The sequence below is a fragment of the Dipodomys spectabilis genome, unplaced genomic scaffold, assembly GCF_019054845.1.
Source record: "Dipodomys spectabilis isolate Male_0828 unplaced genomic scaffold, ASM1905484v1 ptg000145l, whole genome shotgun sequence".
Classification (NCBI taxonomy): domain Eukaryota; kingdom Metazoa; phylum Chordata; class Mammalia; order Rodentia; family Heteromyidae; genus Dipodomys; species Dipodomys spectabilis.
In genome coordinates, this window is record NW_024870822.1 from 5,825,590 (window position 1) to 5,840,641 (window position 15,052).

The 15,052-nt window shown below is 44.1% G+C and overlaps 1 protein-coding gene across 1 annotated transcript in view; it reads left to right on the forward strand.

The window, feature by feature from the left end:
* The first annotated feature begins 238 nt into the window (after nucleotides 1–238).
* Cstf3 (cleavage stimulation factor subunit 3) overlaps nucleotides 239–15,052 on the forward strand; it is a 79,537-nt gene continuing 64,723 nt past the window's right edge. Inside the window, exon 1 of the mRNA XM_042691440.1 lies at nucleotides 239–423. Within this exon, the coding sequence (XP_042547374.1) occupies nucleotides 397–423 (27 nt within the window). The 5' untranslated portion in view covers nucleotides 239–396. The remainder of the gene's footprint in view (nucleotides 424–15,052) is intronic.

Here is a 15,052-nt window from a genome sequence, read left to right on the forward strand (position 1 = left end):
CCCAGCGTCCCCAGCCCCACGCAGTCAGCTCCACTAGCCCTGGGGCCGTGACGTCAGCACACGCCTGGGGGCCCGCCCCGCCCCTCCTCCCCCTCGGGAGTCTTTCTGCGTTTGCGCGCCCAGAATAACCGGCGAATTGAGCTCTTAGCCCCGCCCCCTACCCCCGGAAGTTAATGCAAAAAAAAAAAAAATCACACCTTTTCCTCAGCCGGCTGGGGCGCAGCCATCTTAATTCATAGCTCGAGTGGGCGGTGGCGACTCGTGCGGGCGGTCCGGAGCCATCCCGGCGGAGACGCTGGCTCTCCTGGTTCTTCGGAGGGGGCTAGTTGGCGTTTAATTTTTCTCTTCTAGCTTCCCATCGGCCGGGCGGCGCGCGCGTTGCGGTCGTGGGAGGCCATGTCAGGAGACGGCGCTGCGGAGCAGGTGAGGGAGCGAGCGGGCCTCGTGGCGACCTCTTCTTTCCGTGTCTGTGGGTCCGAGGACGCCGGCCGTGGGCGCCGGAGGAAGGAGCTGGGGGGGGGGTGGTGCTCCGGGGGTCGGGGTGGGTGCCGAAGTCGGGAGTGGAGGGCCCGGCCGGGGACGGCGGGCTGGGGAAGCGGGCGCGGGAGGGACGTGAGGAACACGGCCGCCGAACAGGTTGTCTTCCCCGGGAGGCCCGGGAACCATGCGACTTACACAATGGCTGGGGCCGCCTGGTCCCTGTCCGCCTTCTCGGCTGGGCTGCGGGCCGGCCGCCCGATCGGTCCACTCCAGGCTTGGTGTTTGGTGATGGGGAATTAGTTCAACGAGTCATGGCCGTTTTCGAGAAAAACAGCACTTGGCCGTGTGTCTTCTCCCTGCCTGCCAGACACGCGCGCGCACGCTCGCACACACACACTCCACCCAGAAAGACAGCAGTTACCAGTCCGACACGAAACTTGAGGACACCAACGGCAGAGAGCCAGTCTAGCGGGAATAGGCCGAGGCCTGGGGTCGGGGAGAATTTTCTGGTTCTTCTCTCGCTTTCTTTTTCCCCCTTCTAGCAGCAGTTTTTTTCTTTTTTTAAAAAAAAAAATTTTGGTTCCTTTTGCTCGTTATGTTTTACTCGTTTGTTTTTTAAGTTTTGGAGGGGATGATTGCCTTTTAGATGAGAGAGGCATCTGATTTTCGTAACTCAAAAGATAAAGATATCTTTAAAGGTGGTTTTCGATATAAATCGTTTTTAAAATGGAGTCTAGCTTTTGCCTGCAAAGTCTTGTTTTCCTGAAATTTCCTATTGCCATAGCAGCGAACATGCACTTCAGGTTTCTTTTTTTTTTCCCCCCCAAGTCCTCTGATGACGTGGAAACTGCTATTGGAAGTTGCTAGAATGAGGTGAGGTACCAGAGGACCGTTCTTGTTGTGTAGTGTGGGGTGTAACTAAGTTTCATTATTAGCAACATACTTTAGTTTTTGCTTGAGGACTGGTTTTAGTCCTGGAGTTTTCCCAGTGTTTACATTGTACCCAACTTTAGGATGCCCAGATACGCAAATTGTAAGCCGGTGTATCTAAACTTCACTCATAACACCTTTTTTAAAATTTACTTTTTTAGTGCCTGTACTGAGGTTTGAACTCAGAGCATCTGGGCTCTTGCTTAGCTTTTTCGCTCAAGGCCACACCTCCACTTCTAGCTTTTTTTCTGGTTAGTTGGAGAAGAGGGTCTCCAATTAGTCTGCTTGAACTGGCTCTACCACTTGAGCTACACCTCCCCTTTTGATTTTTTTTTTTTTTTTTTTTTGGTAGTTAATGGGAGATAGGATCTCAGTCTCCTGATGAGCTATGATTATTACCTGAGTGCTCCATCTGTGCCCTACCTACCTACCGCCCCATAGCTATTATTTTGTCATTTGACAGTAAAGGAGTTGTTGGAGAGAGTTCATTGGACTTTCTGAAATTCTTTGTTAATTTTTAAATTTGTCTGTTTTCTAAGGATGTAGAAATGTTATTACCTTGAGCTATTTTGTGTGTGTGCCTGTAGCAGGGCTTGAATCTGGACCCTCCAGCACTTTTTTTTTAGCTGGCTAACACTTGAGCTGAGCTCCAGCTTTTTACCAGTTAATTGGACATGAGAGGATTTATCTGCCTAGGACCTGGATTCTCATAGCTCAAGTCTCCTGAGTAGCTAAGCATGAGCTAACAGCTTTTTTATTTAAAAAAAATATATACTTGGGCTGGGAAGGTGGCTCAGTGGTAGAGCACTTGTCTTGCACGCTCGAGGCCGTGGGTTCGATTCCTCAGCACCACATAAGAAAAAAGCCTGAAGTGGTGGCTCAAGTGGTAGAGCGCTAGCCTTGAGCTGAAGAGCTGAGGGACAGCGCGCAGGCCCAGAGTTCAGGCCCCACGACCTGACCCAAAAAAAAAAAAATACACTCACAAGCCGGGCACCGGTGGCTCATGCCTGTAATCCTAGCTACTCAGGAGGCTGAGATCTGAGGATCATGGTTCAAACCCAGCCGGGGCAGGAAAGTCTGTGAGACTTTTATCTCCAATAAACCACTAGAAAACCGGAAGTGGTTCTGTGACTCAAGCGTTTGCCTTGAGCTGAAGAGCACAGGGACAGTGCCCAAGCCCAGAGTTCAAGCCCCACAACCTACAAAACACGCACGCACACACACACACACACACACACACACACACACACACACACACACACACACACACACACACACACACACACACACACACACACACACACACCAGAGTCTTTTGTTTCCTAGCCTCTAAACATTAGCCATCCCTGCAGCCCCTTTTTTACATTGGTTGTTATGAAATAGGCTTCTCATTGATTTTTAGGTTTTTGTTGTTGTTGATTTTGTTTTTTGGCCAGTCCTGGGGTTTGAACTCAGAGCCTGGGCACTGTCCCTGAGATTCTTTGGCTCAAGACCAGCACTCTTCCACTTGAGCCACAGCTCTACTTCTGGCTTTGTCCACTTAGGTAGTACTGAGGAATCGATCCCAGGGCTTCATGCATGCTAGGCAAGCACTCTACCACTAAGCTACTCCCAGCCCTTTAAATATAAGTTGTCTCCTCAGTTACATCCCTTCTCCCCAAGGGTATAGTCTGTCTGCAAAGTCTAGAGTATTTTTCCAGGTTTGTGTTATTTTTCCTTTGTTTTTGATTTAGGTGAAATTTTTAGCGATGTCATTTAACTTATCCCTTTAAACACTTCATATATCTAGAAGTGTTTATAGTTAGGTCTTGATAATATTCAGGATAAGTGTTTTTGTAGAATTTTAGAATATTACATCAAAAGCACTGCTTGTTGTGTTATTCTACTATATTTAGTGATGGTTAAATTTGTTCATTGGTTAGGATGATGATTGCTAGGTCATTTTTGTGCAGTTAGTAATTGTATTGGCTTCTGTGTGTGTCTGTTCCTTAGTAACCTTTTTATCTAGTTATCAGTTGGTAAACTTTTGAGAAATTGGTTATTAATTGGATGTGGGAAATTTATTTTTAAAAATTGGATTGTTCTGAGCCGGGCGCCGGTGGCTCACGCCTATAATCCTAGCTACTCAGGAGGCTGAGATCTGAGGATCGCGGTTCAAAGCCAGCCCGGGCTGGAGAGACTGTGAGACTCTTACCTCCAATAAACCACCAGAAAACCGGAAGTGGCGCTCTAGCTCAAGTGGTAGAGCACTCGCCTTGAGCTGAAGAACTGAAGGACAGCGCCCAGGCCCAGAGTTCAAGCCCCACGACCGACTAAAAAAAAAAAAAAATTGGATTGTTCTGTTTCTTCCCCCTTTTTTCCCTAAGAGATTATCCCTATAGATTCTCAGCTTGCCCAAAACTTTGTGGCTTTTTTCCCTTTAATCTAAAGCACTTTGTTATTGTTGGTAATATTGTTACTTTTTATTCTTATTTTTGCCAGTAGTGGGGGTTGAACATAGGAATTTACACTCTTACCTACTTGAACCACATCTCGCTTTTTGCCTGTTTAAGGCCAGTTAATTGGATTTGTCTGCCAAGTTAGCTTGGTGCAAACCAGATCACATTCTAAGATCTTAGCCTCCTGAGTTGCCAGATTACAAGTGTGATCTACCAGTATCCAGCCTTAAGACATGTTTGTTGACTTTTTATTTATTTTTTTGGTCATGGAGCATATACGCTGGGCTGGGTGCTGTCCCTCAGCTTTTCAGCTCAAAGCTTTCACTCTACTGCTTGAGCCACAGAACCACTTCTGGCTTTTTCTGCTGATGTGGTGCTGAGGAATCGAACTCAGGGCCCCATACATGCAAGGCAAGCACTCTATCACTGAGCCCCTTCCTAGCCTTTGTTGACATCTTATCAGGAAGTCTTCACATAAACTTTTCCTTTTTCCCTTCCTCCTTTACTAGGATGTGAACTCAGGCCTTCTCACTTGGTAGTCTGGCACTCTACCACTTGAGCCCTTCCTTTTGCTAGTTTTTTTTTGTGTTTTGTTTTTTTTTTGCTAGTTATTTTTGAGTTAGGGTCTCTTGAACTTTTCTGCCTGGGCTAACCTTGAACTTGGGATCCATCTACTCTGCTTTGAATAGCAAGGATTTATATATCTGAGCTACTTAGTCCAGCTTCCTATTCAGATCTGCAAAAAAGGAATAGTATACTGCATACTGTAGAGCTTCAGTTTATAGCCAGTCTTTTCTCCCTATCTTCACATGATTTGTAACTACTCTTAAGTTATATTGAAGCAATGTCGTGTACTGTATTATTTAACTGAAGTAGTAATTAAATGACACCTTAAAAAGTGATAGGAGGAGCTGGAAAAGTGGCTCAGTGGTAGAGCACTTGCCTTGCACACTCGAGGCCCTGGGTTCGATTCCTCAGCACCACATAAGAAAAAAGCCGGAAGTGGCGCTGTGGCTCAAGTGGTAGAGTGCTAGCCTTGAGCTGAAGAGCTGAGGGACAGCGCCCAGGCCCAGAGTTCAGGCCCCACGACCGGACCCCCCCCCCAAAAAAAAATGATAGGATTTTTGTGTGTGAGAGATGAGTTAATATATGAATCAACTGTTCTTTGGAAGGGGTACTGGGGTTTGAAGTCAGGGCCTTACACTATTCCTTTATGTATAGGACAGTGAGTAGTGAAAATCAGAAGGAAAGGAGTACCTAAAATGGCCTGAAATTACAAATGAGAAAAAAAAGCTAAATAAGGTCTGGGCATAGTGGCACTGGGCTACCCGTACTGGAGTGGGGATCATGAATTAGAGCACAACCTGTACTACAGAGTGAGTTAGAACAAAGAATAAGTCTCTTTTTCTTTGAATTTAGGGCTTCCAGTTTGCTGGACTAATCCCCTACCACCATAGCCACACCTCCAGTCTGTTTTTGCTTGTTGTTTTCTTTTCTTTTTTTTTTTTTTTGGTCCGGTCGTGGGGCCTGAACTCTGGGCCTGGGCACTGTCCCTCAGCTCTTCAGCTCAAGTCTAGTGCTCTACCACTTGAGCCACAGTGCCACTTCTGGCTTTTTTTCTTTTTGCTTATGTGGTGCTGAGGAATCGAACCCAGGGCCTTGAGCATGCAAGGCAAGCGCTCTACCACTGAGCCACCTTCCCAGCCCAATTGCTTGTTGTTTTCAAGATAAGGTCTTGCAAACTTTTCTTCCTAAGCTGTATTCTGTTTTTTATTTTTATTTTTTTATTTTTATTTATTTTTTATTTTTACTTTTTTTGTCGGTTGGGGGCTTGAACTCTGGGCCTGGGCACTGTCACTGTGCGAGCGCTCTACTGCTTGAGCCACAGCTCCACTTCTGGTTTTCTAGTGGTTTATTGGAGATAAAGAGTCTCACGGACTTTCTTGCCCAGGCTGGCTTTGAACCATGATCCTCAGATCTCAGCCTCCTGAGTAGCAAGGATTACAGGCCTCAGCCACCGGCGCCTGGCCCCAAGCTGTATTCTAATAACCATTCTGACTCTCTCAGCCTCCCAAATAGGTAGGATTACAGGTGAGAGCCAGATTTCCTGTTTAATACCAGGTCTTGAGACTTCCCTTGGCTTTTTCCTTCTTGTCTGATGGTCTACTAATTTTGCCACACCTGGACTTCCAGCCTTTTGCTGATTCATTGGGGATTAGTCTGAGGATTTGTTTGCCTCCGCTGAGTTCAACCCACCAAATCAGCCTCCAGAGTTGCTAGAATTAAAGGCATGACATACCGGTACCTGTCTTTAAATCTTTTTTTTCCTTTCAAAAAAATCATTGTTGAAGCTGGGAAGGTGGCTCAGTGGTAGAGCGCTTGCCTTGCATGCATGAGGCCCTGGGTTCGATTCCTCAGCACCACATAAGCAAAAGAAAAAAGCCGGAAGTGGCGCTGTGGCTCAAGTGGTAGAGCGCTAGCCTTGAGCTGAAGAGCTGAGGGACAGCGCCCAGGCCCAGAGTTCAGGCCCCACGACTGGGGGAAAAAAAGAAAAAAAAAAAAAAAAAAATATATATATATATATATATAACATAAGAAACAAAAAAATCACTGTTAGTCATGGATTTGCTTTGGAAGGAGGACAAAGAATGCTGCCAATATACATGGTTTAGATATCTTTGAGCTTTTTAGTAGTAGCTTCAGAGCTCATTTATAAAATAAGCCTGATAATATCTTAAATTTGTTACTAAAAGATATCTGTGTGTTTTTTCCATTAGGATTTGTCAATATTTTTTGTCCTCTAAAAGAGGAAGTAATTGTAGTCAGGGCTGAAGTTTATACTGTAGCAAGGAAATGTTCAAGGATAATCTTCTGAAGCTCATTTGTTTACTTGTTTTGCCAGTATAATTATGATAAAATTAGGTGCACATAGATAGCTCTCCTATTTTTCCCAAACATACTTCTGATTTCAGTGTCAAATTGTAGCTGTTCTTTTTAAATTTTGTATATATTTTTTTCCTGCTTGGTTGAAAGTTTGGTGCTTTCTTTTTTTTTAGGGGGGGGTCCGGTCATGGGGCCTGAACTCTGGGCCTGGGCGCTGTCCCTCAGCTCTTCAGCTCAAGGCTAGCGCTCTACCACTTGAGCCACAGCACCACTTCCAGCTTTTTTCTTTTTTGCTTATGTGGTGCTGAGGAATCGAACCCAGGGCCTCAGGCCTGCAAGGCAAGCGCTCTACCACTGAGCCAACCTCCCAGCCCTGGTGCTTTCTTTTAAAGCTTTATTTAACCATATGTACTATTCACTAGCCTGTAAGTTAATGTTCCTTTCTTTTTTCTTTCTCTTTTTTTCTTTTTGATGGTACTGGGTCTTGACCTTAGCCAGCTTGTTTGCTCACAGCTAGTATTTTACCACTTGAACCATGCTCCTAGCTTGGCTTTTTGCTGGGTAATTGGACTCTACCTTGCCTGGGTTGGCTTCAAACTATAATCCTCTGAATCTCAGCCTTCTAAATAGTGCAGTTTACAGGCTTCAGCCACCAAAGGCAGGTCTTTTGTGATGTGCTGAGGATGGAACCCACTGAGCCATCCCCACTCCCTTCATTGGGTTTTGTACTTAATGACTTTTGAAGGGGCTTTTTTAAAAAATTCATTTGAATTCAAAGTATTTTAAACTGCTAAAGTTCTGTTGCTACACTTTTGAAGATATTTCCTCTTCCTTCCCCTTCAGCTCTGGAGATAGGACCTAGATCTTTGAACATGTTTTATGATTACAGCTACCATGGAGCTGCACTCCAAGCCCAGTCCTCACAAAAAGTGTTCACCTTTGTTTGCTTGTTTTTGTTTTGTTTTGCTTGTATATGTGCACTTGTGTGCATGTGCTTGGGGCTTGAACTCAGGACCTGGGCAGTGTTCCTGAGCTGCTTATGCTCAAGACTAGAACTCTGCTGCTTGAGCCATAGCTCTGCTTTTTGCTTTTTTAGTTTATGGACAATAAGAGTCTCACAGACTTTCCTGCCTAGCTGTCTTTGAATCATGATATTCAGATCACAGCCTCCTGAGTATAGAGGATTACAGGTATGAGCTACCAGCACCCAGGTTTGTTTTGCTGTTTTTTGTTTTGTTTTGTTTTGTTTGGTCTGTCATGGGGCTTGAACTCTGGGTTTGAGCCACAGGGCCACTTCCAGTTTTCTGAGTGGTTTAGAGTCTCAGGGACTTTCCTGCTGGGGCTGGCTTTGAACCGTGACCCTCAGATCTCAGCCTCCTGAGTAGCTAGGATTACTGCAGCGTAAGTAACCGGTGCCGAGCATGTTTTGCTGTTTTGAGACAAGCATTTTACCAGGAAGTATAAAATTCACCATGTAACCCTGGTTTGCTTGGATTGTAGGCATTTATCACCACAAAGAAGGTAATTCTGGGTCATCTATCAATGTTTAATCGGGTTTTTTGTTTGTTTGTTAGTGTAAGATAGGTTTGGGAAGACACAGATGATAGATACGGAGGTAGTCTGTGATTACTTTGTGTGTGTGTGTGTGTGTGTGTGTGCCAATCCTGGGCTTGAATTTAGGGCCTGTGTGCTGTCTCTTGCTAAATGCTAGTGCTCTCTTTTTTGGGGGGGGGGGGTCCGGTCGTGGGGGCTGAACTCTGGGCCTGAGCGCTGCCCCTCAGCTCTTCAGCTCAAGGCTAGCACTCTACCACTTGAGCCACAGCGCCACTTCCGGCTTTTTCTTTTTGCTTATGTGGTGCTGAGGAATCCAACCCAGGGCCTCAGGCATGTAAGGCAAACGCTCTACCACTGAGCCACCTTCCCAGCCCTAGTGCTCTAACTCTTGAGCCACTGTTCCTCTTCCAGCTTTTTGGTAACTAACTGGCCAGTCTGATTCTCACAGATTTTCCTGCAGTCCTCAAATCTCAGCCTCCTGAGTAGCTAGGATGACTGGTCTGAGCCCCTCATTGTCAAACAAGCAATTTTAAAATTAAGATGGTAGAAAGATGGAACAGCCAGGTAGATAAGTTAGGTAGTATATTTTTTGGACACAGTTAATGTTTTTAATTTTTAAAAAATCTTCTTGTAAATAGCCTTTCCTACTTTTTCTCCCCCTCCTATTTTTTATTTTTGTTTTTGTTTTGCCATTCCTGGGGCTTGAACTCAGGGTCTGGGCAGTGTCTGAATTCATTTGCTCAGTGCTAATATTCTACCACTGGGAGTTTTTCTGTGATTAATTGGAGATAAGAGTCTCACATACTTTGCTGCCCACGCTGGCTTTGAACTGCAATCTCAGATCTCAGCCTCTGAGTAGCTAGGATTACAGGTGTGTGCCTCCAGCACCCTGGTCCTCTCCTATTTAAAATTTCTCACTTTTTATTTTTGTCAGTAGTGGGGCCTGAACTCTGGGCCTGGGAGCTGTCCCTCAGCTCTTCAGCTCAAGGCTAGCGCTCTACCACTTGAGCCACAATGCCACTTCTGTCTTTTTCTGCTTAGGTGGTGCTGAGGAATCGAATGCAGGGCCTCATGCATGCAAGGCAAGCACTCTACCACTGAGCCACCTTCCCAGGCCCACTGGAATAGTTTTGAGCAGGCTAATTAATTTGATCTTTATTAATATTTCTTTTTTTGTTTGTTTGTTTTGTTTTTGTTTTTTTGGGTCCGGTCGTGGGGCCTGAACTCTGGGCCTAGGCACTGTCCCTCAGCTCTTTAGCTCAAGGCTAGCACTCTACCACTTGAGCCACAGCGCCACTTCCGACTTTTTTTCTTTTTGGTTATGTGGTGCTGAGGAATCGAACCCAGGGCCTCATGCATGCAAGGCAAGCGCTCTATCACTGAGCCACCTTCCTAGCCCTGATCTTTATTAATATTTCTTAGGAAAACTGGACTTTATGGAATACTGGACTTGATAGTGATTGTTCCAAGAGCAATTGTTCTGAATTTAGTATTGGTTTTCCTAGAAGTATGACAGGAAAAAAACTGTGAGGCAAGATTACATTTCAACATTAGATTGTTTCAGGACTAGGTTGAATACAAGAATTACATCACAGACAGCTGTCAGAATGGCAAAATTCAGTATTCAGCTGTTTGTGCCTTTTTCATTGGACTGTTTCTAAAACCAGTTGATGCTTTTAAGTTTCTCTGTCATATTTCAAGGTCTGTATTTCTTATTAAACAGGACCTACTTGTGAATTTGAATCATTTTGTTTAGTTGCATTGTTGGTAATTGTGTGAGAGTGATCTAAAAAGAGAATTGAGCTCACAGTTGGTTGTGAAGTTTTGTTTATTTTTGCTCTGTGCCAATACTGGGTCTTAATCTGACATTTTTCCTTAGCCTTTTTGTACCACTTGAGTGAGCCACAGTTCCACTTTCAGCTTTTTGGTGGTCAATTGGAGGTATGAGTCTCACAGACTTTCCTGCCTGGGCTGTCTTCAAACTGTGCTGCACTCCTCAAGTCTCAGACTCTTGAGTAAGAGGATTATGGACTTGAGCCCAGTGCCCAGTGTCTGTTCAGTTCTGTTCATGAAAACAGTTCAGTTGCATTGGTAAAGAAACAGAACTAATCTGGCATCTAGTCCTAATGTAACAACTGTCAAATAACTTTCATTTTTGAGATAACATCTCACTATGTAATCTAACCTGACCTTCAATTTTAAGAGTCTCGCCTCAGTTAATCCTGTTAATTAGAATTGTAGGTATTTGCCACGATACCTGGCTTTTTTTTTTTTTTTTTTTTTTCAATTTTTTAAATAGTTGGGAGCTGGGAATGTGGCTTAATGTAGAGTGCCTACCTAGCATGCATGAATCCCTGGGTTCCATTCTTCAATACCACATAATCAACAGGCCAGAAGTAGCACTGTGGCTTAAGAGATAGAATGCTAGCCTTGAATTAAAGAAGCCCAGGGATAGAACCCTGGCCAAGTTCAAGCCCCACAACTGGTTAAAAAAAAATAAAATTTAAATTTAAGTAGTTGTCCAGAGGTTTTGATTTCATAAGGTAGGTTAGTATGGTGCATCTTGATCATTGTCACCTCTTCCATCCTTCTCCCCCAATTTCCCCCTTTCATCCTTACCGTCAAGTTATGTAGTTCAATTTTTACATAGCGTACATTGAATATAATGACTGCATTTGCTTACTATTCTTCCCTCCACTGGCTATACATTGCTTTTATATAAAAAACAATATAACGGGCTGGGAAGGTGGCTCAGTGGTAGAGTGCTTGCCTTGCATGCACAAGGCCCTGGGTTTGATTCCTCAGCACCACATAAGTAGAAAACGCAGGAAGTGGCATTGTGGCTCAAGTGGTAGAGTGCTAGCCTTGAGCTGAAGAGCTGAGGGACAGCTCCCAGGCCCAGAGTGCAGGCCGGAGGACCCACTCTCCCTCCCCACCCCACCCCCAAAAAAGGGCAATGTAACCACACTACTCAGCAACATAGTTGTTTATAATAAAGTAATTCATATCCTACGTAATTGTATGTTTTAGATCTTTACATAACTTGGTAGCACTGTAGGCTCATTTTATACCAGAATCACCTCAAACACATGAACAATGCCTTGAGTTGTTGTGATGGCCAAGATAATATCGAGCTATAATATAGTAGAATTTTGCATCTCCATTAGTCTTATTAGGATCATCGTAGTACAATCATTGACTGAAATGTAATTATACTGTGTATGATAAAATTTCTCAAATTGGAGTCAGTCCATGGCCCATTGCATCCAAAACACTATTGCAAGAAACAGAAAGAAGCAGATAAGGTTTATTATTTTGCTAAACACTAAAAAGATCACCAAAATAAAAACAGTAGTCTGGAGGTATTTGTAGCTCAGTAGTAGAATGCCTTGCATGAAGAATGTTCTGGGTTACACCCCCAGAATTACAAAAGATTGGGTGTGTGTGCACACGTGTGCATGCATGCACGTGTATACTAGTACTGGGGTTTGAACTCCGAGCCTCAAGTTCTTGCTTGCTTTTTTTTTTTTTTTGGTTTGTTTTTGTTTTTTTTGCTCAAGGCTGAAATTCAACCATTTGAACCACACCTCTGTTTCCAGCTTTTTCCTGGTTATATTGTAGATATATGTTCCTGGACTTTTCTGCATGGGCTGGCTTGGAGCCACAGTCCTCAGATCCCAGGAAAGTCCTTGAGACGCTTATCTCTAATTAACCACCAGAAAGTGGCACTGTGGCTCAAGTGGTATAGTGCTAGCCTTGAGCTAAAGATTTAGCTCAGGGACAGTGCCCAGGCCCAGAGTTGTTCATGCCCCACAACCGAAAAATACTGCTGTCAACATTGGCCACTTACTGGATCATAATTATTACAATGAAAGGCTTTTTATTATGGGAATTAAATATAGGCGTAAGTAGCAGGATACACTCCTGGCCATTTTGAGTAGTTTCCTCTTTTTGGGGGGGGGGGGGGGCGGTCAGTCGTGGGGCTTGAACTCTGTTTCTGGCCCTGGCCCTGAGCTCTTCAGCTCAAGGCTAGCATTTTACCACTTGAGCCACAGCCCCACCTCCGGTTTTCTGGTGGCTATTTGGAGATAAGAGGCCTGGCTTTGAGCTGAGATCTCCAGATCTCAGCCTCCTGAGTAGCTAGGATTGCCGGTGTGAGCCACCAGCACCCAGCCAGCTTCCATTGTTAATACAGTTGTTTGATAATTAACCTTTTTAGATCATTTTCTAAATGCTTAAATCCTTGGCCAGTGAAAAACAGATACGTAAGTGAAACTCCTGCCTGTATATAGGATTTTGAGATTTCCACAAAATTGAATGAGGAGAAAAAATTTACTTACTAATCTAATTGTAAGAAACCTTTTATCCCTCAAATTCCAACATACCTGGCAAATACAAACCAGTGTGCAAATGTTTCTCAGAGAATAGTAAAAACTTAGAGCTTCAGAGCATATTATGTAAAAGTAAGTACATTGTATCCCTTGTTCCATTTACTTGTTTTTAGCCCAGTATTATGACCTGTCTTCCCTTGTAATTTGTCTGTTATGGGTCATGGGGCCTGAACGTTGGTCGTGGGCCAGGGCCTGGGCACTGTCCCTCAGCTCTTCAGCTCAAGGCCAGTGCTCTATCACTTGAGCCACAGTGCCACTTCTGGCTTTTTCTGCTTAGGTGGTGCTGAGGAATTGAACCCAGGGCCTCATGCATGCAGGGCAAGCACTCTACCACTAAGCCACCTTCCCAGCCCATTCCCTTGTAATTTTTAATGACTACAAATGTCACAATTTAATGAGTTTATTTAGTGGCCCTGAGGATTGAACACAGGGCCTAGTGCATATTGGACCAACACTGTACCACTGACTGGTCCTTTTTTTTCATACAGTATTGAAGCTTGAACTTAGGACGTTGTGATTGCCCTGCATGCCTTCTACCACTTGAGCTACATATACCTCTAGCCCTTATTGCTTGCTTGCTTGCTTTCTTGTCAGACATGGGGCTTGAGCTTTGAGCCTGGGAGCTGTCCCTCAGCTCTTCAGCTCAAGGCTAACACTCTACCACTTGATCCATAGCACCACTTCTAGAGTTTTCTGGTGGTTAATTGGAGGTAAGAGTCTCATGGACTTTCCTGCCTGAGCTGGCTTTGAACCATGATCCTCAGATCTCAGCCTTGTGAGTAGCTCGGATTTAGGCATGAGCCACTGGTACCCGGCTACTTATTTTTTGAATACAGTCTTACTTTTTGCCTGCATATGATCCTCCTATTATAATGCTTCTTCAGTAGACAAACAACTGGCATGCAATACATCACCCAGCTTTTTTTTTTTTTTAATTGGTTGAGATAAAGGTCCCATGACCTTTTTCCTGGGCTGTTCTTTTTTTTTTTTTTTTTGTCCGGTCATGGGGCCTGAACTCTGGGCCTGGGCGCTGTCCCTCAGCTCTTCAGCTCAAGGCTAGCGCTCTACCACTGGAGCCACAGCGCCACTTCTGGCTTTTTTCTTTTTGCTTATGTGGTGCTGAGGAATCGAACTCAGGGCCTCATGCATGCAAGGCAAGTGCTCTACCACTGAGCCACCTTCCCAGCTCCCTCCTGGGCTGTTCTTAAACCATAATTATTCAGATCTCAACCTCTGGAGTAGCTAGGATTGCAGGAGCCACAGTCCCAGCTCCTAACTGGTCTCCTAAGTTATTTCCTGTCTTACTCTTACGTAGTTACAATATAGTAACTGATTGTTTTTTTGTTTTGTTTTGCTCTCACATTTGTGTGTGTTGAGTGTGCTTGTTTTTTGTTTTATTTTGCTCTCACTTTTGTGTGTGTTGAGTGTGCTCTACTGGAGTGAATTCAGGGCCTGGAGCTCTCCTTTGACTTTTGCCCAAGGCAAGGCGCTTTGTTACTTAAGCCAAACTTTGGTGGTTATTTGGAGATGAGTCTCAGTGACTGCTTCAAATTTTGATCCTTAGATATCAGTCTCCTAGGCTACAGGCTTGAGCCACCCAGGGCCTGCTTCACTGCAATGTTTTTTGAGCATCTTCAGGCATACATACAGCAGTAGGGTAAGTTGCTAGAAGTGGAATTCAGAATCAGACATTTATATAAATTTTGGTCCATATTGCTACTTGTTCTCCAAGCCCAATAATGTGCATATCTGTTTCTGCACACTACTGCCAGTAAAGTCAGTTGGAAGATATTTGATGTGTCTTATGTTTTTTGTTTTTTGTTTTGTTTTTTTTTTTGAGTGTTACTGGTTCTTTGTGGGAAAGGGTACCCATTTCTTTTTTAGGGTTGTTGATTTTTTTGTTTGTGTGTGTGGTGTGTCGGTCCTGGGGCTTGAACTCAGGGCTTTGAATGCTGTCCTGAGTTGTTTTTTTTTTTTTCCCCTCAAGGCTGGTGCTCTTCCACTTGAATCACAGCTCCACTGCCAGCTTTTTTGGTTGTTAATTGGAGATAAGAGTCTCACAAACTTTCCTGCCCAAACTAACTGTGAGCTGTGATTCTCTGATCCCAACCTCCTGAGTAGCTAGGATTATACACATGAGCTACCAGCACCTCTCAACTTTTTTTTTTTAAGCATACAATAGTTATGTAAGGCAGTTTCCTCATGACATTTCCAAGCAGTAATGCAATGTATTCCAGTTAATTTCACCCCTTATAAATAAAAAATAGTTTCATTATTGTGTTTCCATACAGGCAGACAGTCTACTTTGACCATATTCATCGTTACTCCTCCTTGTTAGTCCAGCCCCTTCTGGCTGCTGCTTGTATTTTCTATACT